The sequence below is a fragment of the Astyanax mexicanus genome, chromosome 7 (assembly GCF_023375975.1).
Source record: "Astyanax mexicanus isolate ESR-SI-001 chromosome 7, AstMex3_surface, whole genome shotgun sequence".
Lineage (NCBI taxonomy): Eukaryota > Metazoa > Chordata > Actinopteri > Characiformes > Acestrorhamphidae > Astyanax > Astyanax mexicanus.
In genome coordinates, this window is record NC_064414.1 from 23,638,311 (window position 1) to 23,665,798 (window position 27,488).

General features: G+C 38.3%; 1 protein-coding gene, 1 long non-coding RNA gene and 1 other non-coding gene across 4 annotated transcripts; all 3 read left to right on the plus strand.

Annotated features, from left to right (window-relative positions):
• The first annotated feature begins 392 nt into the window (after window positions 1–392).
• On the plus strand, window positions 393–3,129 carry LOC111192148 (uncharacterized). 2 transcript variants are annotated; one of them, XR_007440033.1, is made up of 3 exons: window positions 393–2,609; window positions 2,810–2,896; window positions 3,000–3,129. It is a non-coding gene; the product is annotated as an uncharacterized LOC111192148 (long non-coding RNA). The 2 variants fall into 2 exon arrangements; XR_007440034.1 differs by having other exon boundaries at window positions 393–1,481; window positions 1,575–2,896.
• A 452-nt stretch (window positions 3,130–3,581) lies between these two features.
• LOC111190362 (uncharacterized) lies at window positions 3,582–8,376 on the plus strand. The gene is made up of 3 exons (XM_049481602.1): window positions 3,582–3,649; window positions 3,742–3,807; window positions 3,901–8,376. Exon 3 carries the CDS (start codon window positions 4,105–4,107, stop codon window positions 8,374–8,376), a length of 4,272 nt encoding a protein of 1,423 aa, XP_049337559.1. The 5' UTR covers window positions 3,582–3,649; window positions 3,742–3,807; window positions 3,901–4,104.
• A 7,107-nt stretch (window positions 8,377–15,483) lies between these two features.
• trnae-uuc (transfer RNA glutamic acid (anticodon UUC)) lies at window positions 15,484–15,555 on the plus strand. Its single transcript has one exon. It is a non-coding gene; the product is annotated as a tRNA-Glu (tRNA).
• The last annotated feature ends 11,933 nt before the right edge of the window (window positions 15,556–27,488 follow it).

The following is a 27,488-nucleotide window of genomic DNA, read 5'->3' on the forward strand; positions in this document are numbered from 1 at the left end:
TTGGGTCAAAAATTGAAAAGTGCTTTTTGTCACATTTCTGAGCAAAATTTGGATCAATTTACCATGACCATGCATATTCCCACTTGTTTGAGTAATTTTTCATGGAAAAAACAAGGTTTCATGAATGGTCAAAATTTTCACTAGAATCACATACTGCGGGTCTACGTTTTTTTCTGATTTGGGTCAAAAATTGAAAAGTGCTTTTTGTCACATTTCTGAGCAAAATTTGGATCAATTTACCATGCCCATGCATATTCCCACTTGTTTGAGTATTTTTTCATGGAAAAAACAAGATATATATAGTATAGGACACAAGCCATCAAAGTGACAGGTTGACCTTTATTTGACCCCGCCCCCTCCCGCCCCCCCCCCTCCCCCCCCCCCTCCCCCCCCCCCCCCCAAACACCTGTTCAATAAATCAATCAAAGATAATGATTAATAGTGTTTATGTGTAATAGAATATTTTCCCGCTCTTTTTGAAAATGTATGGCTGATAGTTTCCCATCCTCCCAGCTGTTCAGGCCCACCATATCCTGACAATCAATCAATCAAGAATAATAATTAATAGTGTTTATGTGTAAGAGGATATTTTCCCGCTCTTTTTGAAAATGTATGGCTGATAGTTTCCCATCCTCCCAGCTGTTCAGGCCCACCATATCCTGACAATCAATCAATCAAGAATAATAATTAATAGTGTTTATGTGTAAGAGGATATTTTCCCGCTCTTTTTGAAAATGTATGGCTGATAGTTTCCCATCCTCCCAGCTGTTCAGGCCCACCATATCCTGACAATTAATCAATCAAGAATAATGATTAATAGTGTTTATGTGTAATAGAATATTTTCCCGCTCTTTTTGAAAATGTATGGCTGATAGTTTCCCATCCTCCCAGCTGTTCAGACCCCCATATTCTGATAATCAATCAATCAAGAATAATGATTAATATTGTTTATGTGTAAGAGAATATTTTCCTGCTCTTTTGGAAAATGTATGGCTGATAGTTTCCCATCCTCCCACCTGTTCAGACCGCCCATATCCAGATAATCAATCAATCAAGAATAATGATTAATAGTGTGTAAAAGAGAATATTTTCCTGCATGAGAATACTTTTACCCACAGCCAAACCTGTTCGGAGGCCCCTCTCTCACACACACACACACACACACACACACACACATACAGGCACGTACACGCGCACAGACATACACACACACACAGTCACGGTCCTGCTCACACACCCGCCAGCCCCCCTTAACCAAACATTCAGTCTCTTGACTTCACACACACACACACACACACACACACAGTGAGACATGTTCAGACACAAAATTATTTTATTTATCCGAGCAACCAATAAGGAATAATTACGTGTAGATACGTGTACATACGTAATATAACCACGCCCTTTATTCAATAAAAGCAGAGAGGTTACGGTACTCTACCAAACATTCAACAGGCGGTGGTGTTTCTAACGTTACACGGGTAAGAGTTTATAAGATATTGTTTAATTCAATTTATATATTTTATAAAACTATATCATTAAATAATTATTGTTTTATTTGATTTATTCCTTAGCAAAAGATCGCAAAACATGGATGCTCTTACAAACGCACCAAGAAAGGAAATCGCAGGGTCTGAAAAGAATCATGTATGGCCGCTATCAGACGGTCGATTCTTTGGATTTCGTTTCCACGATGATATGAAATGCGTCACTCTGTGTATCGGTCCAACAGTAAGATTTGAGGATGCGACCGTTTTGATAACTCTTAATGGAGAGGAATGGCATAGCTTCTCAAGACATTGTTCAGTTTTTAACACCTATCTCATTTACAGAAATTGTTACTGTAAACCGGATTACCATGAGAAATTTAATTTAACATGGACACCCTATATACAAACCGGAACAATGTTGCGTTCATTCAATCTATATCCGTATTTAAATGCCAAATCGTACAATGCCAGACTTACAATTGTTCACGAAGTTACAAGTTTATTAAAACAAAACAATTTTTTTGAACAGGAATGTAAAATTGAATTACAAAATGATGACTTCAACGCAATGCAGACGTACTTTGCAATAATAGACCGTATGTTCATTGAGAGCATCGTTGAAAAACATTAAATCTGATACAGAATTTCTGAGCTTCTGAATGCGTTATCATCAGTAAAAACTGAATAGTTTAGAGTGCAGTGTATCTTAGTGTTTGAGTCTGTGTCAGCGGCAAGATTTGTACCACGGCCTGCTGTATTGTGTTTCTGATCTTCCAGGACAGCTGCGTGACCAATTAGTGATTTCTTACTCAAGACTCGCATGTGCTTCTCAATGTATATAAACACGGAGTTTTCTTCATACGGTCACAAACATTTTCAGAGCTCAAGAATCTCTTTCGTTGGAAGATAATGGAGTCTGGTAAGTTTGCTTTTGGTCTGGATTGAATATAAATATTTTTATTATTATTCATACTGATGTTAATATAGTATGGTTATTTAGAATGTTGTAGAACGTAATTAGAATGTCAAATATAATACAATGTTTTTAAACCAAATTATATTATAGTAATGTTTCGTTCTATTCTTTTAAAATAGGTAACATTCAGAAATGTTTTTAATGTGAGTAATTTTTATCATGATGAATTTTTAGAAATAATGTGATAAGTTATGTTTTATACTATTGGTGTAATTTATACTATTGGTGTAATACTGAAAATGATGCTTTTTTTAAAAAAAATATTAATAAATTATTTTATTTAATTATTATTATTATTATTATTATTATTATTTTTATTTATTTATTTATTTATTTTTTGTAGAGTTATGTAATAATTCAACGTTCAGCAACTATCAATGCAACGAAACACCAGGGGTCAATTATATCCAAAAACCTCCAACTCCATACGGTGAGAAAAATATATATTTTTCTAATTATTGTACACACATTCACACACACATTTTATTTTCTATATTCTCTGTTCTAAGTATGTAATGATTTAATTATTTTAGAACTGACTGCTGAAACAAGAAGCAGAAGTCCCATTTACATCACTGATACTCCACCCAACAGCTCCACAATTCCAGGTAAGTGAAACATTTTTATCAATATTTAAGTAATACAAAATATATATGTTATTATCTATCATGTATTAAACCTGTGTATTTTCTGTTTGTTTGAACAGGGTGTGATTCTCCTGTGTATGCCAATAACGGTAATCAATCTCCATACAGTGAGCAGAAGATTTTAATTTTTTTCTAAATATTGTACACATACACACACACACCCCTCCCCTACTCAGTCGCCAGCATGATCTGCTCACACACACATACACACACACACCCCTCCCCTACTCAGTCGCCAGCATGATCTGCTCACACACACACATACACACACACACCCCTCCCCTACTCAGTCGCCAGCATGATCTGCTCACACACACACACATACACACACACACCCCTCCCCTACTCAGTCGCCAGCATGATCTGCTCACACACACACACATACACACACACACCCCTCCCCTACTCAGTCGCCAGCATGATTTGCTCACACACACACACACACACACACACACACACACAGTATTTTAATCAATAATATTATTTATTTTTAGATGTAATCCTGAACTCTCCATCCTACTCTCCAACAATCCCTAGTAAGAAACTTTTTGTCTCATTATTATATTTTGTATATATTGTGTGCGTATATAATATTGTAAATTATCTTATTCAATGTTTCAATGAATAGATCGTGAATCTGATCAACAATCCCCTGCGAAAGGTTATCAGTACAGCCATAATGACACGCTTTCCGGTAAATATGTATTATAATTAAACTTGCACATACGTGTATGTGAAAACACATTAGTGATGAAACGTAATATATTGTTATCTATGTGTGTTTTAGATTCCGATGTTAACGCCAATGATGATCTGAGGGACGATCTACGCGATCTACGCCACCTTCACAAGTCTGTGTCTTTGACGTTCAAGAAACTCATGCGCGTGAAAACACACGGGTCAAGAGTTCAAAGTAAGCATGTTCATGCATTGTGTAAGAAACGTGTGAGCCTTTATATGAATCAATGTACTACCCTACTCAATAAACACCATGTCTAGGAAAAGGTGTGATAATTGTTTTAATGTTGAAGCCAAGAGGTGTAAAATCAGACAGGAATCTGAATATGTCCCCATCACATCCGATCATTTAACTTGTGAATGTGTATCAGATACAGAACTTACACTCAACTTACAGCATGACCATTTCCATCAGTTAAACCAAAGTTTAGATAGACTTCGGAATGAATGTAATCCTTCAGTAATAGACGCTGTTAATCGGCTTAACGAAAGTTTAGCTTTAACGCCCGACCTCAATAATGTTACGGAACAGTCTGTAACAACGCCTCAAAATGTAACGCAAGAATCAAACATAGATTTGTTTCACAATCTAAACCAAAGTTTAGATAGACTTCGGAATGAATGTAATCCTTCTCTATTAGACGCTGTTAATCGGCTTAACGAAAGTTTAGCTTTAACGCCCGATCGCAATAATGTTACGGAACAGTCTGTAACAACGGCTCAAAATGTAACGCAAGAGCCGATGGTTGATTTGTTTCACAATCTAAACCAAAGTTTAGATAGACTTCGGAATGAAGCGGATAATGAAAATCAACATTCACACACTTTGTCATCTGGGTCTAATCAAGCTTTCAGTGTAACAGTTCACAATAACGAGAATGTACAGGATCAGATAGGATATGGTGTAGAAGGTGAAATACCGCAGGATATACATGTAAACAGGATAGACAGATTCAACACCACAGAAATTAGGCGGCCTCTAAACTTTTCCTCATTGGGAAACGTTGAATCTTTCGATGAATTTTACAACTATGTGATGGAAGTTTTTAACCAAACCGTTGAGGTAGCAAATGGTTATATTGGTCCGAAGGATTCAGTATATGTGGAAATTCAAGGAGATTCGCTCAACGTTTCAGCGAGCGTTGAAGTAATCGACGGAGTCATAAACCCTAATGATATTGTAACAATGATTGAACAAAGCATGCAGAGCAAATTTGAAATTCTTTCCGACGAAACTCTACAAATTGTGATTCGAATTGTACACCCGCCGCGCGGAGGCGCGCGCGTTAAGTTCTCACAAATGTTCAATTCAGAAATTGTTCGGATCAAATTGAAACATCTGTTTGATTTTCAAAATAAAGACAACCTCTGTTTCGCCCTATGTGTTTCCAAACTACTGAATCCAGACGTAAACGATTACCAAGTAGAGCACATTGCAAAACGGTTACAAGCCGATGTAGGGATGTCTGAAAATGACGCCGTTAGCTTTGCCGACATTTCATTGTTTGAAAAGTTACTCGATTGTAAAATCGTAGTGATGTACAGGGATGCTGTCAAAAAAGGGTACTCGTTTTTCCAAAACAGTACTATACCTCACGAAAAAACATTGTTCCTATTCCTGCATGAAAACCATTACTACGGTGTTAAAAACCTTAAGGCTGTGCTGGGTACCGGGTACGTTTGTTCTCACTGCTACGCGGGGTATAACGATGAGAATCATCATAAATGCGAGTACAGATGCAACGTTTGTCAGGATAACGATTGTCCCAAGCTTCCTAAAAATACGGTGCAATGTCAAGACTGTTTGAGGTTATGTAGAACACCGTATTGTTACGAAAAGCACAAGGTCAAAGACGACTCTGGTAAAAATTTGTGTGAAACTAGATTCTACTGTGCACAGTGTAACACCGTGCAGCACGGTAGAAAAGGGACCAGCAAACACAGTTGTCGCGCAAACCTATGCCGTCAATGCGGTGCTAAAGTAAACCCTGAATTTGAACACGAATGTTTTATAACGCCTCTAGAAAAGGAAAAGAACAACAAAAAGTACATTTTTTACGATTTTGAAACCAATCAAGAGTCAGGAAATCACATCGCAAATTTTATATGTTGCAGTACTTTTAAGGGTAAAGTTTGGACGGCTGAAGGACCCGATTGTGTTTCAGCGTTTTTTAAACGCTACCGTAGAAAGAAATACAAAGGCTACACGTTCTTGGCGCACAACGCTAGAAGTTACGATTCGTACATTTTATTGAATCATTTGGTCCGAGAGGGGATCAACCCCGACATCATAGCGCAAGGTGGTAAAATATTGTGCTTTGAAGATGTCGAGTTCAGACAGAGATTCATAGACAGTCTCTCTTTTCTCCCTATGAAGCTGAGCGCGATTCCCAAGGCTATGGGATTCAAGAATGAAAAAAAGGGTTATTTTCCTCATTTCTGGAACACTCTTGAAAACCAGAATTACATCGGCCCATACCCGGCAGCCAAATATTACGGTGTAGACACCATGATGGATAAAGAGAGACAAGAGTTTTTTGAATGGTACAATACTCTGTCTGGCAAGGTGTTTGACCTCAGAAAAGAGTTGGCCGATTATTGCGTGAATGACGTTCACATTCTCAGAAAGGGGTGTTTAGCATTCAGGGAGCAGATAATGAGCGGTACGGGTGTAGATCCTTTCAAATGCATCACCATAGCCAGCGTCTGTTTGAAAATCTTTAGAACACATTTTCTGACGGACAATACCTTGGCTATACCACCGCATGATGATTATATCAGCAGACAGAAGTCGTTCTCAAACTCTGCTATTCAATGGCTCGAATACCTCTCAGACAGAGGGAAAATTCCGATTCGACACGCTCTCAACGAAGGTGAAGTTCAAATGGGTCAATATTTTTTAGACGGTTATTTTACCGACGGCCACACGCAAAATGCTTTCGAGTTCTTAGGATGCTTTTTTCACGGATGTGATAAATGTTTCCCTGCAAACGCGCGTCACCCTCTAAGTAAAATTGGACAAACCTTCGAAGATGTTAAACAACACTCTTTGCAAAAAATTAAGAATTTGCAAAACATCTACAATATGCACGTTACAACAATCTGGGAACACGAGTGGAACGAAATGAAAAGGACAGATCAGGACGTAATAGCGTTTCTCAAACGTTTTGACTTTCCCGAGCGTTTGAAACCGAGACAAGCTCTTTTTGGCGGCCGTACAAACGCGTTACATTTACATTACGTAGCTCAGCCCGGAGAGAGAATCGATTATTACGATTTTACATCGTTATACCCCTACGTAAACAAGACAAAAAACTACCCCGTAGGTCACCCAACCATCATTTTCCGCGATTTTGAACCGTTGGAAAATTATTTCGGCCTCTTCAGAATAAAAATTTTACCCCCTAGGGGTCTTTGGGCCCCCGTTCTCCCTTATAGGGTGAAAAACAAGCTTTTGTTCCCTCTGTGTAGGGTGTGTGCCGAGTTACAACAGCAGCAATGTTGTAAACATGTTGACGAGGAGAGGGCTCTTACGGGTAGTTGGTGTAGCGTGGAGGTTATGAAGGCTCTCGAAAAAGGCTACAGAGTGTTGAAAGTTTTCGAAATCTGGCACTTTCCTAAACAGACGCATGATTTGTTTGCCGGATACATCAACAGGTTTCTCAAGACAAAACAGGAGAGCTCAGGTTACCCGTCTTGGGTAAAGGACGAATCTGATCAAAAAGAATACGTTAAAAGGTACAAGGAAAACGAAGGCATAGAACTCGATCCGTCTCGCATAGAGGTTAACCAGGCCAAGAGATCTGTGGCAAAGTTGGCGTTGAATTCTTTGTGGGGTAAGATGTGTCAGAGGTCTGATAGGATTAATACTTGTCTAATCAGCGATCCCAACCAATTTCTAGAGTTCATGTTCTCGGACACGTACGACGTAAGTCACTTTTCTTTTCCGAACCCTCAGATGGCGCTGGTTCAGTGGCGTTACGCAGACACCAGATTCATCAAACCGAGTAAAGCTAACGTGTTTATCGGCATATTCACTACCGCTTACGCTAGACTCGAGCTGTACAAGCTGATAGATGGTCTGCAACAAAGATGTCTCTATACGGATACAGACTCTGTCATTTTCAAAAGTAAAGATGGCGATTGGATGCCCCCCCTAGGCGATTACTTAGGCGAGTTAACGAGTGAATTGGATCACGGAGATCATATTGTGGAATTTGTCAGCTCTGGACCAAAGTCCTACGGTTATCGAACTCGTTATGGGAAGACTGTAATGAAGGTAAAGGGTATAACGTTAAACTATACCAACGCCAAAATTGTGAATCTGAGCTCTTTGATAGATCTGGTTGACAAAAGTGTGAAAAGCCCCGACTGTATCGACGAAATTATGACGTCCAACAATCAAATCGTCAGAGATAAAAGAGGTTTTCACTTGAAAAACAAATCACAAACTAAACGTTTCCGAGTAGTGTATGATAAACGCGTTCTATTACCGGATAGCGCCACAATTCCTTACGGATATTAAACATTTACTTTGCTGAAGAAATAATGGCCGTACCTAACTCGTTCGATGCTAGACTTCAACTTCCTTTTTCTTGTATAGTTTGTGGACCCAGCAATAGCGGAAAATCTTTTTTCATCAAAATGTTACTTGAAAATTGTACGGACTCAATGTCTAAAATTCCGGACCGGATTGTATGGTGTTACACTTGCTGGCATCCCCTCTACGACGAGTTGATGGACAAACTAAACATTTATTTTGTTCAAGGTATACCCGAATCATTGTGCGACGATGAACTTTTCCCTCCGCACAAAACAAACTTGTTGGTGATTGATGATTTGATGGAGTCCGCTAGCAAGAGCGAGGAAGTAGAAAAGGCTTTTACAAAATATACCCACCATAGAAACCTCAGCGTGATCTATTTGGTTCAAAATTTGTTTTTTCAAGGGAGAAGTAGCAGAACTATAAATTTAAATACCAATTACATGGTGCTTTTTAAAAATCCTAGAGATAAGCTACAGATCAACGTGTTGGCGCGTCAGATGTACCCCCGTAACAGCAAGTACTTTTTAGAATGCTTTCAAGATGCTACCTCTAGACCCTATGGGTATTTATTAGTAGACTTGAAAGCTTCAACGCCAGAAGATCTTAGACTCAGATCGGGTTTGTTTTTACAGGAGGTTCCTGCGGTGTACGTACCGAAGAAAAAGGTTTTCACATAATGTCCGATCGGTTAAAGAGAAATTATCAGGTTTTGAAATCGCTACATCAGGCATCGCCTCGAGAAAGGAAACTTATACTGCGTCAAGCTCCCACAGACCTCGTACTAGCCATTTGTGAAATAGCATTAAATCTACTGAGAGGACGCATTCCTTTAACGGCTCAACAGTACGCTCGACTGAAAAGACAGAAAAAAGCGATTAAACTTTTTGCCGATAAAAGAAAATCTGTAAAGGTTAAAAGAAATACTATTAATCAATCCGGAGGTTTTCTTCTACCTTTGCTAAGCGTCGCGGTACCCTTCATCAGCAGCTTAATAGCGGCCCGTCAGAAATAGCATGGAAAACGCTGTGAAAATGTATCTGGTACCTCAGCAGCAACTTGATAAGATTAATTCTGTGTCGAGCGGAAAACCTAATGTTAGACAGACGGTGGAAAATGATCTGGATGCTACCATGAGACATATTCTGAATAGGTCTGATTTGATGCCTTACGAAAAGGCCAAACTTTATGCCTCGGTCTTGCAAAGATTCCTAAACATCGTCAAACAAGGAGATGAGGAAACGGCTCAATTAACTCTGTCCCTGCCCGTAGACTCTAACAATAAAACAATACCGGAGACCGATGTGGATCGCGGTGCGTCCGAAGACGTAATTGTCAAAGAAGTAATCGGAAACATTCCGGCAAGAAACAGAAAAAATGCTTCTTTCATCATGGAAAAAATATCCAAATCTAGCGACGTAGCTTCCTGGAATGATAAAGGTGAATTCATTTTCAAAGGAAGGACGATCAGGGGTTCACACGTGTTGGATTTGATTAAAAACCTCACGGCCCCTCAAAAAGTGTCGGATGATCGCAGACCTTTGGGGTGGATCGAGATGTTAAAAACTGTAGCCGGATTGAATATACCCTTTTCAACTATACCTAACGTCGGCGTTCGACGTAAGATAACGGACATTAAAAGAGGCGATCCTTTGTACTCACCAAGCTCAACTTCTAAGAGCGATGACTCTGACTCTAGCATTGACACTCTTGAGCCTGTTTTCAAGTCTCCTCGTTTTACCTCAACACCTTGGATAAGTTTTTAATCGTGCATGTCTTTAAAAATGTTATAAATGATGATGATGATACAATGTAAATATTTGTTATTCTTTATTTCATTAAATGTATATACTTTAACATGTTTTACATCTACAGAGTCGTTATTTCACACTACACTCTAGTTTATGCACTGAACACATTTCACAAATTGTTTTTTATTCACTCTGGGATAAATATTTTTTACAAAAGCTTTAACCATATCATCGTTTCTTTTCAAATCATCCGTATACATAGACATAATTTGATTAAAAGAATAGCCTCTAGCTCTGTGACACAAAAAGAATACGCAGTGTTGCCCGCAGTAAGTCGAGTCACTCCTTTGAACTTGTTTTGAGTTGTGTTTTATTTCACAACAGTTCTTTTTAAAAAAAGAATGAATAGAATCATGAAAGAGTTCAGAGTTTGGCGGATTTCCGTACGAATCAAAAAATTCTCCCGAGGCGTCATCGTTGAGACATATGGCCAACCAGTGTTCTCCGGGCATGTAGCTGGGGTGAGTGTTTACGATGAAAAATGCCGGAGCGCGTTCCACCTTATTCTCGGGTAGTTCATCGCAAGGAAACACACCGTAGAATATCTTTTTCGCTGGAGGATAACTTTTCATCAGCTCGGAAAGTTCTCTGGTGTCCATAATTACTGATAATCGATGAGGACGTTTCGTCGATTATTGATTTCCAGCATAGAGTCGAAGCTGGCGTATACAATTAGATTTACCGTTCTCGGTAGAGGGTTTCTGAATCTGAGTTCCAACCTCATATTTCCCGACTTTATCAAAGATAGATGTTGTCCGCAATCATCCGGGCTCAGGTTAAAAGCTAAAAGGGTGTATCCTTGAGAATAATCCTGGCGGTTTATAGCCAAAGCTTGATCCTTTAGATTTTTCCCCGAAGCTAAAACCAACGAATGAAATTCGCGGACGGCATTACCGCTTTGAAAATTAGGTTGAAACGGTTTTGCAGGGTGCTGAACGCCGTCGACGTACAAAGCAATAAACTCTGCATCATTATGTTTAAAGTTAAAAGGATTTTTATCATATGCACCGATAAATGCGTCATTATCAATCATACCAATTATAACCGTTTTAGGGAGAGGTCCGAGGAATAAATTCTCTTGGGTGCATACGCGACTCCCCACAGGTAGGCTAAAAGTCTTCATACACACTCTTTCAAGCGGGTATTTAGCCGTAGCGTTAAGTAAAGCCTGCGCATGCCCCATCTTGACAGCCGGGGAAACGGAGACTTTTTTTACGTACAGAGAAGCCGTTAGTATTTTAAGTGTGTAATCCCTGGCTCCTTCTTTCATCATGCAAAATTCGTCCTTACTTCGAATCATCTTAATTTTCAAGTCGACTCCGTTCAGTAAAAGTTTTTCTTGAAAAAATATATCGGAGTGGATATGACCTATTAAGTCAAAGATTCTACTTTCTTGGCTGTAAGAAGACCTGATTTTGAAGCCGTTGTTACGTCCTTGAGGATCGGTCGCGTCCATGTGGCCGTACGAGTCTTTGTAAAATAATCCTGCGGTGAATTGTGTATCCAAGGTATGTTTGCTATAGTTAAGAAGCAATTCCATTATTGCCCTGTAGGGGTAGGTATTACTCGACTGGCTGATGAGTCGATCTCCCAGCATGACGTCTACTTGTGAAAAAAGAGACGCTATAGGATAGTTTATTACACCCACCTTTGAATCGTTAGCCAAGTCTGTACCGTCAGAATTTGTGATTTTACATCTCAGGTGTAAAAAAGTGTTGTTCAGATCTAGGTAGTCTTCACCATTTCCTGCCACGTAAAACTCCAAGGGTCCGTCATCGGTCAGAGCCGAAAGAGGAGGGATTTCGACGTAAGTATACTTTTCGACGCTAGTCTGCGTGTACGGCACTGTAAATAAATCTAATTCGGACTTGGTACATTCGGTTGAAAGTCTGTGAAGTAAAGCCATGGTTTTAGAAAATGTTCACCTTTCTTCGTTTATCCGAGACTGAGGGAGAGCGCTTGTTGCTCCTCCGTTTGTGTTTTTTCAATATGATCTTTTTCACAGACGTCTTGCGTTTTTTATTCCCAATCGTTTTACGCATTCCCGGAGGTCTCCTAAAGTTCTTGTAGGCAAATGCCGCGAGACCGTCACCCTCTTGTTTTTGCGATTTAGATTTTACGACGTTGCTTACCACGTCGCTTACGATACTTTTTGCAGCGGTTTTTAAATGAGGTTTAGCAATCGTTATTCCTCTTTTTAAAATTGGTACCGCCATTCTAAAGAGTGATTTGAAGATCCCTCCTAAGCCCGAGCCGTACATCACCGGGGAGCCATAGTACCCCGGAAGACCGTTGCCTGCTTGATGCTTATAATAGTCCACATAGATCTGAGGGTCTACGTACCTTTCACCAATCATTGTTCAAACACGAAAGGAATGCTTTGCGGGTCTAAAATGAAGTTTAGCAACAAATTTTCCGTAGAGAAAACGAATATGTTTGTTCTGATCGGATTTTACCTCTATAACTAAATCGTTGATAAGACTCTTGCTCACAGGTACGTAATGCGGCTTGTCATAAGTTATTGTGACAATTTCATTGTTTTTCCCGCTTATATGTACGCATCTCAGTAGCGGTACAAAACTATCGCCGACCCTTTGATGATGAATAATGTCTGTATAAACAAACATGGTGTAAAATCCTGCATGAATATCGGCCAGATAGGGCGCATCAGGGTTACTCTGAGTGAGGTCCGTAGCGTCATCCATACCTATCATATAGCCTAATCTCCCGTTGGAAACGCTCAACGAATACGTTTTTTTGGTTTCCATGCGGATTTTGTTGGTCTGAGCATTATAAACAATAGTTAGGTCTAAAGCTAATTTTTCTAAAGTCGCATTCATTTCACGAACCACTTGTTCTATGTCACCGTAATACCCTTCACTCATATGACAGCTATACAATTCATGATTTATTCCATCGTCGTAGCGGACAAAAAAGACGGTTTCGCGATCCTTCAAAGAGTACCACGTGTGGGGGTATTGCACTTCAGCGAGAGCCACCTCCCAATCGCCCGCCAACTCTATGGGCTTTGCAAATTTAGTTGTGTAACACGAAATCTTATTGTTGGGATACACGTGATTGGAAGAGTTGCTGGGGAGAGTCACAAAGAAACCGTTCTCTTCCATGATGCGCTGTTTATGATAATCGGTCATTACAAACGAATCTACTTATTCTTTGACTATGTTCACAATGTCTTTGGCCGGGATCCACGAGTTGAATTTATCCGGCCACCCCACCCATTTCACTAAACACATTTTTTTCCTATTTTGCATCCTTTCTTGTATTATTTTTTCTATTTTAAAGGATTTGTCTTTTCCGACTATAATTTTTTGCAGTTCCGGTTCGTAAAACGTACCCGTTATTTCTTCACCGTCGGCATCATGTAGTTTATATACCGGAGGATCTCTCGGAATCCTTTCGGAAATTGTAAAATATTCATCCGTATAGTTTTGTTCATACCCCTTTTCAAAATGTGCTTTTAGTCGCGAAATCCTGACAACGTCACCGATCTTAAACTTGAAGCGTAGTTTTTTAACTCTCGAAGGAAACAGTCCGTACAAGGTTTTAAAAACTTTGAAGGAGTTTGTTTCATCAACCTCGACAGGTTTCATTTTGATGCTGCTGTGGTAGTTATGATTGTACGAGTGAACCAATTCCTGAACCACATCGATGTACTTTCTCGTATTAACCGCTGTAAAGTATTTCCACATTTTATTCCTCAAGGTCCTATTAAACCTTTCACAAACAGATGCTTTCTGACCCGTACCCGTAGCAAAGTGAACGATGTTGTGCTTTTTCATTAATCCTTGAAAATTTTTGTTGAAAAATTCTTTTCCTTGATCCGTTTGCAATTTTTTAGGAACACGCCCTTCCTTAAGAATAGAATTAAAAGTGTCGGTCACCTCAACGCCCGTCTTGTTTCGCAATACGCGTACCCAAGCGTATTTAGATAAAATATCTATACACGTTAACATAAATTTCATATCTTTGTTATCCTTTGACAAGTTTGACATATCCACTAAATCGGCTTGCCATTGTTCATCCATGTTTTTCACAAACACTCTGTTTGTTTTAAATTTTCCTAAAACAGGTTTGTGAAGAGTATACGCGTCCTGCGCAGACAGCCAGTTTTTAACATCTTTAATATTCGCTCTCGATCCTTTTTTCTCAAAAATTGCCCTTTGTAAACTCTCAACCCCTCCGTAAGACCCAGGGTTGGAGGGGTCATAATAAATCTTTTTCAACAAGCCCTCAGTCATTGTGCTAGGTCTCACCAATAATGGACAGAGAATAAGAATGTAATCAGCTTTTATTACTACAAACTCAAAAGCCTCGTTAAATGATACACATTTACATTATTTTGTTTTTCATTAAAAAAAGATATCAAACAGTTTACAGTTTTTTCAACATGAACATGTTTCTTAACTATCATTTTCAAAACACATGCGTCGGTTATATAGGTATGAATACACATTAAAAACTTAAACTTTAAGCAGAGTAGAGCCGTTATCCGAACTTTTATTCGGCTATGGGTGAAAGCTTGGATGGAAGAGACGATGTTACCCATGTGAGCGCCGTTTCGGATGATTCCAGAGAACTGTGGAAATCCCAGTACTCAACAATGTCCTCGATCACCGTATCGTTGTAGATAGACGCAGTTTTATGCTTAATGTCTCTCAGAGCCGTCTTGAAGTCAGGTTCGTCTCGCAGTTGGCACACTGTAGTTTCAGCCGCTGCTTGGATTTTTTCCAGAGACGGTACATGTGAGATACCGCACAACTTTAGAGCTCTGGCCAAGGTGTATTTCAACCAAGGTCTAAACAACTTTGTCAAAAGTCTTTTAGCGTTGATGTGCAGATAGAAGTCTTCAGGATCATACAGACACGAATGTTGTCGCTGACTCGGGTGATCGGTGGCGCATCCGTTGCAATGCTCTCTCAGATCCTTTTCAATGATTTTGTCCAGCAGATCCCCGGTGACAGCGCGGATGATGGAGAGCATGGTCGTTCCGATACATCCGTCGATTTCATCCGATGTACCCGGTTTGGTTGATCCTGGGGTAAGACCCTCCATGACCGGAGAGTACGAGTACAGGTTTAAGAGTTCTTGAGTCATTTCAACAGCGGATTACCCCCGACACAGCAGCGTGTATAGAACAAGTATGACTCGTAGATAGAGACGGTCTTAATTTATTAGTTAGATAGTATGGTAGGCGTTGCTTACGTTTGGACTCCGCCCCAGGCTCTTTCACATACATTTCACATACTCTTTCATGAAACCCCATATGGTCTAGCGGTAAGGATTCCTGGCTTTCATCCGGGCGGCCCGGGTTCGACTCCCGGTATGGGAATAGTATTTTTATGTATTTATTTTTAAATTACTAATTAAATAACTCTTAAACACTAACAAAGTTTCTACATAACATCATTATTTTGCTTGATGATGCACGACATGCATGGTGTCGGCTATGTTTGAAATCTTGCGATCTTCCGCTGTGACATACACAATGGTGATTTCACGTTTAGGATACTCTGCGAAAGGATTGTCGGTGAGAGAATCAAAATAATCATTCAGTCTCATCTTAAGTTTCTCCAGTCTCTTAATGTTATACACATCCTTAATCAATTGCTTGACGATTATGCAACATTCTCTCATGTTCTCTTTCCAATCATTCCACTTTAGCTTTATGAAGGAGTTGGCGGTTCGACTCTGATCACTGTTTGATGGCTCAAAGCGTACTTCTTCCATAGACATGATAGTAACGACTGAACCGTCAATCCTGGAGATTTTTAGTCCGTAACAGAGTTCTGATGACTCGCACGGGGCTATTGAAATATAGCAAGTCTCAGACTCTGTATGCGATACGGTTCTAGAGTTCATAACTCCTACCAATCCTTCACAGTGTTTTGTGAAACACTCCCAATCTCCTATTTGAAAAGTGATTCGACATGTCGCATCTTCAAACATCTCTGTTGGTCCGGTAAACAGAGTAACATGGTACACATCTTTGTGGAGACAGAATCCAAAGAATCGACCGTCTGATAGCGGCCAAGCACGCATTTTTTCAGACTCTGCGATTTCCGATCTGGGTATAAAAGAAAAACGCTTTCTTGGTGCGTTTGTAAGAGCATCCATGTTTTGCGATCTTTTGCTAAGGAATAAATCAAATAAAACAATAATTATTTAATGATATAGTTTTATAAAATATATAAATTGAATTAAACAATATCTTATAAACTCTTACCCGTGTAACGTTAGAAACACCACCGCCTGTTGAATGTTTGGTAGAGTACCGTAACCTCTCTGCTTTTATTGAATAAAGGGCGTGGTTATATTACGTATGTACACGTATCTACACGTAATTATTCCTTATTGGTTGCTCGGATAAATAAAATAATTTTGTGTCTGAACATGTCTCACTGTGTGTGTGTGTGTGTGTGTGTGTGAAGTCAAGAGACTGAATGTTTGGTTAAGGGGGGCTGGCGGGTGTGTGAGCAGGACCGTGACTGTGTGTGTGTGTATGTCTGTGCGCGTGTACGTGCCTGTATGTGTGTGTGTGTGTGTGTGTGTGTGTGTGAGAGAGGGGCCTCCGAACAGGTTTGGCTGTGGGTAAAAGTATTCTCATGCAGGAAAATATTCTCTTTTACACACTATTAATCATTATTCTTGATTGATTGATTATCTGGATATGGGGGGTCTGAACAGGTGGGAGGATGGGAAACTATCAGCCATACATTTTCCAAAAGAGCAGGAAAATATTCTCTTACACATAAACAATATTAATCATTATTCTTGATTGATTGATTATCAGAATATGGGGGTCTGAACAGCTGGGAGGATGGGAAACTATCAGCCATACATTTTCAAAAAGAGCGGGAAAATATTCTATTACACATAAACACTATTAATCATTATTCTTGATTGATTAATTGTCAGGATATGGTGGGCCTGAACAGCTGGGAGGATGGGAAACTATCAGCAATACATTTTTCAAAAAGAGCGGGAAAATATCCTCTTACACATAAACACTATTAATTATTATTCTTGATTGATTGATTGTCAGGATATGGTGGGCCTGAACAGCTGGGAGGATGGGAAACTATCAGCCATACATTTTCAAAAAGAGCGGGAAAATATTCTCTTACACATAAACAATATTAATCATTATTCTTGATTGATTGATTATCTGAATATGGGGGGCCTGAACAGCTGGGAGGATGGGAAACTATCAGCCATACATTTTCAAAAAGAGCGGGAAAATATTCTATTACACATAAACACTATTAATCATTATCTTTGATTGATTTATTGAACAGGTGTTTGGGGGGGGGGGGGAGGGGGGAGGGGGGGGGCGGGAGGGGGCGGGGTCAAATAAAGGTCAACCTGTCACTTTGATGGCTTGTGTCCTATACTATATATATAACAAGGTTTCATGAATGGTCAAAATTTTCACCAGAATCACATACCGCGGGTCTACGTTTTTTTCTGATTTGGGTCAAAAATTGAAAAGTGCTTTTTGTCACATTTCTGAGCAAAATTTGGCCCAATTTACCATGCCCGTGTATTTTCCCACTCGTTTGAGTAATTTGTCATGGAAAAAACAAGGTTTCATGAATGGTCAAAATTTTCACCAGAATCTCATACCGCGGGTCTACGTTTTTTTCTGATTTGGGTCAAAAATTGAAAAGTGCTTTTTGTCACGTTTCTGAGCAAAATTTGGCCCAATTTACCATGCCCATGCATTTTCCCACTTGTTTGAGTAATTTTTCATGGAAAAAACAAGGTTTCATGAATGGTCAAAATTTTCACCAGAATCACATACCGCGGGTCTACGTTTTTTTCTGATTTGGGTCAAAAATTGAAAAGTGCTTTTTGTCACATTTCTGAGCAAAATTTGGCCCAATTTACCATGCCCATGCATATTCCCACTTGTTTGAGTAATTTTTCATGGAAAAAACAAGGTTTCATGAATGGTCAAAATTTTCACCAGAATCACATACCGCGGGTCTACGTTTTTTTCTGATTTGGGTCAAAAATTGAAAAGTGCTTTTTGTCACATTTCTGAGCAAAATTTGGCCCAATTTACCATGCCGATGCATTTTCCCACTCGTTTGAGTAATTTTTCATGGAAAAAACAAGGTTTCATGAATGGTCAAAATTTTCACCAGAATCACATACCGCGGGTCTACGTTTTTTTCTGATTTGGGTCAAAAATTGAAAAGTGCTTTTTGTCACGTTTCTGAGCAAAATTTGGCCCAATTTACCATGCCCATGCATATTCCCTCTTGTTTGAGTAATTTGTCATGGAAAAAACAAGGTTTCATGAATGGTCAAAATTTTCACCAGAATCACATACCGCGGGTCTAAGTTTTTTTCTGATTTGGGTCAAAAATTGAAAAGTGCTTTTTGTCACATTTCTGAGCAAAATTTGGCCCAATTTACCATGCCCATGCATATTCCCACTTGTTTGAGTAATTTGTCATGGAAAAAACAAGGTTTCATGAATGGTCAAAATTTTCACCAGAATCACATACCGCGGGTCTACGTTTTTTTCTGATTTGGGTGAAAAATTGAAAAGTGCTTTTTGTCACATTTCTGAGCAAAATTTGGCCCAATTTACCATGCCCATGCATATTCCCACTTGTTTGAGTAATTTTTCATGGAAAAAACAAGGTTTCATGAATGGTCAAAATTTTCACCAGAATCACATACCGCGGGGTCTACGTTTTTTTCTGATTTGGGTCAAAAATTGAAAAGTGCTTTTTGTCACATTTCTGAGCAAAATTTGGCCCAATTTACCATGCCCATGCATTTTCCCACTCGTTTGAGTAATTTTTCATGGAAAAAACAAGGTTTCATGAATGGTCAAAATTTTCACCAGAATCACATACCGCGGGTCTACGTTTTTTTCTGATTTGGGTCAAAAATTGAAAAGTGCTTTTTGTCACGTTTCTGAGCAAAATTTGGCCCAATTTACCATGCCCATGCATTTTCCCACTTGTTTGAGTAATTTTTCATGGAAAAAAACAAGGTTTCATGAATGGTCAAAATTTTCACCAGAATCACATACCGCGGGTCTACGTTTTTTTCTGATTTGGGTCAAAAATTGAAAAGTGCTTTTTGTCACATTTCTGAGCAAAATTTGGCCCAATTTACCATGCCCATGCATTTTCCCACTTGTTTGAGTAATTTTTCATGGAAAAAACAAGGTTTCATGAATGGTCAAAATTTTCACCAGAATCACATACCGCGGGTCTACGTTTTTTTCTGATTTGGGTCAAAAATTGAAAAGTGCTTTTTGTCACATTTCTGAGCAAAATTTGGCCCAATTTACCATGCCCATGCATATTCCCTCTTGTTTGAGTAATTTGTCATGGAAAAAACAAGGTTTCATGAATGGTCAAAATTTTCACCAGAATCACATACCGCGGGTCTAAGTTTTTTTCTGATTTGGGTCAAAAATTGAAAAGTGCTTTTTGTCACATTTCTGAGCAAAATTGTGCCCAATTTACCATGCCCATGCATATTCCCACTTGTTTGAGTAATTTTTCATGGAAAAAAACAAGGTTTCATGAATGGTCAAAATTTTCACCAGAATCACATACCGCGGGTCTACGTTTTTTTCTGATTTGGGTCAAAAATTGAAAAGTGCTTTTTGTCACATTTCTGAGCAAAATTTGGCCCAATTTACCATGCCCATGCATATTCCCACTTGTTTGAGTAATTTTTCATGGAAAAAACAAGGTTTCATGAATGGTCAAAACTTTCACCAGAATCACATACCGCGGGTCTACGTTTTTTTCTGATTTGGGTCAAAAATTGAAAAGTGCTTTTTGTCACATTTCTGAGCAAAATTTGGCCCAATTTACCATGCCCATGCATATTCCCACTTGTTTGAGTAATTTTTCATGGAAAAAACAAGGTTTCATGAATGGTCAAAATTTTCACCAGAATCACATACCGCGGTTCTACGTTTTTTTCTGATTTGGGTCAAAAATTGAAAAGTGCTTTTTGTCACATTTCTGAGCAAAATTTGGCCCAATTTACCATGCCCATGCATTTTCCCACTTGTTTGAGTAATTTTTCATGGTAAAAACAAGGTTTCATGAATGGTCAAAATTTTCACCAGAATCACATACCGCGGGTCTTGTTTTTTTTCTGATTTGGGTCAAAAATTGAAAAGTGCTTTTTGTCACATTTCTGAGCAAAATTTGGCCCAATTTACCATGCCCATGCATATTCCCACTTGTTTGAGTAAATTTTCATGGAAAAAACAAGGTTTCATGAATGGTCAAAATTTTCACCAGAATCACATACCGCGGGTCTACGTTTTTTCTGATTTGGGTCAAAAATTGAAAAGTGCTTTTTGTCACATTTCTGAGCAAAATTTGGCCCAATTTACCATGCCCATGCATATTCCCACTCGTTTGAGTAATTTTTCATGAAAAAAACAAGGTTTCATGAATGGTCAAAATTTTCACCAGAATCACATACCGCTGGTCTACGTTTTTTCTGATTTGGGTCAAAAATTGAAAAGTGCTTTTTGTCACATTTCTGAGCAAAATTTGGCCCAATTTACCATGCCCATGCATATTCCCACTTGTTTGAGTAATTTTTCATGGAAAAAACAAGGTTTCATGAATGGTCAAAATTTTCACCAGAATCACATACCGCGGGTCTACGTTTTTTTCTGATTTGGGTCAAAAATTGAAAAGTGCTTTTTGTCACATTTCTGAGCAAAATTTGGCCCAATTTACCATGCCCATGCATTTCCCCACTTGTTTGAGTAATTTTTCATGGTAAAAACAAGGTTTCATGAATGGTCAAAATTTTCACCAGAATCACATACCGCGGGTCTACGTTTTTTTCTGATTTGGGTCAAAAATTGAAAAGTGCTTTTTGTCACATTTCTGAGCAAAATTTGGCCCAATTTACCATGCCCATGCATTTTCCCACTTGTTTGAGTAATTTTTCATGGTAAAAACAAGATTTCATGAATGGTCAAAATTTTCACCAGAATCACATACCGCGGGTCTTCGTTTTTTTCTGATTTGGGTCAAAAATTGAAAAGTGCTTTTTGTCACATTTCTGAGCAAAATTTGGCCCAATTTACCATGCCCATGCATATTCCCACTTGTTTGAGTAATTTTTCATGGAAAAAACAAGGTTTCATGAATGGTCAAAATTTTCACCAGAATCACATACCGCGGGTCTAAGTTTTTTTCTGATTTGGGTCAAAAATTGAAAAGTGCTTTTTGTCACATTTCTGAGCAAAATTTGGCCCAATTTACCATGCCCATGCATATTCCCTCTTGTTTGAGTAATTTGTCATGGAAAAAACAAGGTTTCATGAATGGTCAAAATTTTCACCAGAATCACATACCGCGGGTCTAAGTTTTTTTCTGATTTGGGTCAAAAATTGAAAAGTGCTTTTTGTCACATTTCTGAGCAAAATTGTGCCCAATTTACCATGCCCATGCATATTCCCACTTGTTTGAGTAATTTTTCATGGAAAAAAACAAGGTTTCATGAATGGTCAAAATTTTCACCAGAATCACATACCGCGGGTCTACGTTTTTTTCTGATTTGGGTCAAAAATTGAAAAGTGTTTTTTGTCACATTTCTGAGCAAAATTTGGCCCAATTTACCATGCCCATGCATATTCCCACTTGTTTGAGTAATTTTTCATGGAAAAAACAAGGTTTCATGAATGGTCAAAACTTTCACCAGAATCACATACCGCGGGTCTACGTTTTTTTCTGATTTGGGTCAAAAATTGAAAAGTGCTTTTTGTCACATTTCTGAGCAAAATTTGGCCCAATTTACCATGCCCATGCATATTCCCACTTGTTTGAGTAATTTTTCATGGAAAAAACAAGGTTTCATGAATGGTCAAAATTTTCACCAGAATCACATACCGCGGTTCTACGTTTTTTTCTGATTTGGGTCAAAAATTGAAAAGTGCTTTTTGTCACATTTCTGAGCAAAATTTGGCCCAATTTACCATGCCCATGCATATTCCCACTTGTTTGAGTAATTTTTCATGGTAAAAACAAGGTTTCATGAATGGTCAAAATTTTCACCAGAATCACATACCGCGGGTCTTGGTTTTTTTCTGATTTGGGTCAAAAATTGAAAAGTGCTTTTTGTCACATTTCTGAGCAAAATTTGGCCCAATTTACCATGCCCATGCATATTCCCACTTGTTTGAGTAATTTTTCATGGAAAAAACAAGGTTTCATGAATGGTCAAAATTTTCACCAGAATCACATACCGCGGGTCTACGTTTTTTTCTGATTTGGGTCAAAAATTGAAAAGTGCTTTTTGTCACATTTCTGAGCAAAATTTGGCCCAATTTACCATGCCCATGCATATTCCCACTTGTTTGAGTAATTTTTCATGGTAAAAACAAGGTTTCATGAATGGTCAAAATTTTCACCAGAATCACATACCGCGGGTCTTGTTTTTTTTCTGATTTGGGTCAAAAATTGAAAAGTGCTTTTTGTCACATTTCTGAGCAAAATTTGGCCCAATTTACCATGCCCATGCATATTCCCACTTGTTTGAGTAAATTTTCATGGAAAAAACAAGGTTTCATGAATGGTCAAAATTTTCACCAGAATCACATACCGCGGGTCTACGTTTTTTTCTGATTTGGGTCAAAAATTGAAAAGTGCTTTTTGTCACATTTCTGAGCAAAATTTGGCCCAATTTACCATGCCCATGCATATTCCCACTCGTTTGAGTAATTTTTCATGAAAAAAACAAGGTTTCATGAATGGTCAAAATTTTCACCAGAATCACATACCGCTGGTCTAAGTTTTTTCTGATTTGGGTCAAAAATTGAAAAGTGCTTTTTGTCACATTTCTGAGCAAAATTTGGCCCAATTTACCATGCCCATGCATTTCCCCACTTGTTTGAGTAATTTTTCATGGTAAAAACAAGGTTTCATGAATGGTCAAAATTTTCACCAGAATCACATACCGCGGGTCTACGTTTTTTTCTGATTTGGGTCAAAAATTGAAAAGTGCTTTTTGTCACATTTCTGAGCAAAATTTGGCCCAATTTACCATGCCCATGCATTTTCCCACTTGTTTGAGTAATTTTTCATGGTAAAAACAAGATTTCATGAATGGTCAAAATTTTCACCAGAATCACATACCGCGGGTCTTCGTTTTTTTCTGATTTGGGTCAAAAATTGAAAAGTGCTTTTTGTCACATTTCTGAGCAAAATTTGGCCCAATTTACCATGCCCATGCATATTCCCACTTGTTTGAGTAATTTTTCATGGAAAAAACAAGGTTTCATGAATGGTCAAAATTTTCACCAGAATCACATACCGCGGGTCTAAGTTTTTTTCTGATTTGGGTCAAAAATTGAAAAGTGCTTTTTGTCACATTTCTGAGCAAAATTTGGCCCAATTTACCATGCCCATGCATATTCCCACTCGTTTGAGTAATTTTTCATGAAAAAAACAAGGTTTCATGAATGGTCAAAATTTTCACCAGAATCACATACCGCTGGTCTACGTTTTTTCTGATTTGGGTCAAAAATTGAAAAGTGCTTTTTGTCACATTTCTGAGCAAAATTTGGCCCAATTTACCATGCCCATGCATTTTCCCACTTGTTTGAGTAATTTTTCATGGTAAAAACAAGATTTCATGAATGGTCAAAATTTTCACCAGAATCACATACCGCGGGTCTTCGTTTTTTTCTGATTTGGGTCAAAAATTGAAAAGTGCTTTTTGTCACATTTCTGAGCAAAATTTGGCCCAATTTACCATGCCCATGCATATTCCCACTTGTTTGAGTAATTTTTCATGGAAAAAACAAGGTTTCATGAATGGTCAAAATTTTCACCAGAATCACATACCGCGGGTCTAAGTTTTTTTCTGATTTGGGTCAAAAATTGAAAAGTGCTTTTTGTCACATTTCTGAGCAAAATTTGGCCCAATTTACCATGCCCATGCATATTCCCACTCGTTTGAGTAATTTTTCATGAAAAAAACAAGGTTTCATGAATGGTCAAAATTTTCACCAGAATCACATACCGCTGGTCTACGTTTTTTCTGATTTGGGTCAAAAATTGAAAAGTGCTTTTTGTCACATTTCTGAGCAAAATTTGGCCCAATTTACCATGCCCATGCATATTCCCACTTGTTTGAGTAATTTTTCATGGAAAAAACAAGGTTTCATGAATGGTCAAAATTTTCACCAGAATCACATACCGCGGGTCTACGTTTTTTTCTGATTTGGGTCAAAAATTGAAAAGTGCTTTTTGTCACATTTCTGAGCAAAATTTGGCCCAATTTACCATGCCCATGCATTTTCCCACTTGTTTGAGTAATTTTTCATGGAAAAAACAAGGTTTCATGAATGGTCAAAATTTTCACCAGAATCACATACCGCGGGTCTATGTTTTTTCTGATTTGGGTCAAAAGTTGAAAAGTGCTTTTTGTCACATTTCTGAGCAAAATTTGGCCCAATTTACCATGCCCATGCATATTCCCACTGGTTTGAGTAATTTTTCATGGAAAAAACAAGGTTTCATGAATGGTCAAAATTTTCACCAGAATCACATACCGCGGGTCTACTTTTTTTCCTGATTTGGGTCAAAAATTGAAAAGTGCTTTTTGTCACATTTCTGAGCAAAATTTGGCCCAATTTACCATGCCCATGCATTTTCCCACTCGTTTGAGTAATTTTTCATGGAAAAAACAAGGTTTCATGAATGGTCAAAATTTTCACCAGAATCACATACCGCGGGTCTACGTTTTTTTGTCTGATTTGGGTCAAAAATTGAAAAGTGCTTTTTGTCACATTTCTGAGCAAAATTTGGCCCAATTTACCATGCCCATGCATTTTCCCACTTGTTTGAGTAATTTTTCATGGAAAAAACAAGGTTTCATGAATGGTCAAAATTTTCACCAGAATCACATACCGCGGGTCTACGTTTTTTCTGATTTGGGTCAAAAATTGAAAAGTGCTTTTTGTCACATTTCTGAGCAAAATTTGGCCCAATTTACCATGCCCATGCATATTCCCACTCGTTTGAGTAATTTTTCATGAAAAAAACAAGGTTTCATGAATGGTCAAAATTTTCACCAGAATCACATACCGCTGGTCTACGTTTTTTCTGATTTGGGTCAAAAATTGAAAAGTGCTTTTTGTCACATTTCTGAGCAAAATTTGGCCCAATTTACCATGCCCATGCATTTTCCCACTTGTTTGAGTAATTTTTCATGGAAAAAACAAGGTTTCATGAATGGTCAAAATTTTCACCAGAATCACATACCGCGGGTCTACGTTTTTTCTGATTTGGGTCAAAAATTGAAAAGTGCTTTTTGTCACATTTCTGAGCAAAATTTGGCCCAATTTACCATGCCCATGCATATTCCCACTGGTTTGAGTAATTTTTCATGGAAAAAACAAGGTTTCATGAATGGTCAAAATTTTCACCAGAATCACATACCGCGGGTCTACTTTTTTTTCTGATTTGGGTCAAAAATTGAAAAGTGCTTTTTGTCACATTTCTGAGCAAAATTTGGCCCAATTTACCATGCCCATGCATTTTCCCACTCGTTTGAGTAATTTTTCATGGAAAAAACAAGGTTTCATGAATGGTCAAAATTTTCACCAGAATCACATACCGCGGGTCTACGTTTTTTTGTCTGATTTGGGTCAAAAATTGAAAAGTGCTTTTTGTCACATTTCTGAGCAAAATTTGGCCCAATTTACCATGCCCACGCATTTTCCCACTTGTTTGAGTAATTTTTCATGGAAAAAACAAGGTTTCATGAATGGTCAAAATTTTCACCAGAATCACATACCGCGGGTCTACGTTTTTTCTGATTTGGGTCAAAAATTGAAAAGTGCTTTTTGTCACATTTCTGAGCAAAATTTGGCCCAATTTACCATGCCCATGCATATTCCCACTTGTTTGAGTAATTTTTCATGGAAAAAACAAGGTTTCATGAATGGTCAAAATTTTCACCAGAATCACATACCGCGGGTCTACGTTTTTTTCTGATTTGGGTCAAAAATTGAAAAGTGTTTTTTGTCACATTTCTGAGCAAAATTTGGCCCAATTTACCATGCCCATGCATATTCCCACTTGTTTGAGTAATTTTTCATGGAAAAAACAAGGTTTCATGAATGGTCAAAATTTTCACCAGAATCACATACCGCGGGTCTACGTTTTTTTCTGATTTGGGTCAAAAATTGAAAAGTGCTTTTTGTCACATTTCTGAGCCAAATTTGGCCCAATTTACCATGCCCATGCATATTCCCACTTGTTTGAGTAATTTTTCATGGAAAAAACAAGGTTTCATGAATGGTCAAAATTTTCACCAGAATCACATACCGCGGGTCTACGTTTTTTTCTGGTTTGGGTCAAAAATTGAAAAGTGCTTTTTGTCACATTTCTGAGCAAAATTTGGCCCAATTTACCATGCCCATGCATATTCCCACTCGTTTGAGTAATTTTTCATGGAAAAAACAAGGTTTCATGAATGGTCAAAATTTTCACCAGAATCACATACCGCTGGTCTACGTTTTTTCTGATTTGGGTCAAAAATTGAAAAGTGCTTTTTGTCACATTTCTGAGCAAAATTTGGCCCAATTTACCATGCCCACGCATTTTCCCACTTGTTTGAGTAATTTTTCATGGAAAAAACAAGGTTTCATGAATGGTCAAAATTTTCACCAGAATCACATACCGCGGGTCTACGTTTTTTCTGATTTGGGTCAAAAATTGAAAAGTGCTTTTTGTCACATTTCTGAGCAAAATTTGGCCCAATTTACCATGCCCATGCATATTCCCACTTGTTTGAGTAATTTTTCATGGAAAAAACAAGGTTTCATGAATGGTCAAAATTTTCACCAGAATCACATACCGCGGGTCTACGTTTTTTTCTGATTTGGGTCAAAAATTGAAAAGTGATTTTTGTCACATTTCTGAGCAAAATTTGGCCCAATTTACCATGCCCATGCATTTTCCCACTTGTTTGAGTAATTTTTCATGGTAAAAACAAGGTTTCATGAATGGTCAAAATTTTCACCAGAATCACATACCGCGGGTCTACGTTTTTTTCTGATTTGGGTCAAAAATTGAAAAGTGCTTTTTGTCACATTTCTGGGCAAAATTTGGCCCAATTTACCATGCCCATGCATTTTCCCACTTGTTTGAGTAATTTTTCATGGTAAAAACAAGGTTTCATGAATGGTCAAAATTTTCACCAGAATCACATACCGCTGGTCTACGTTTTTTCTGATTTGGGTCA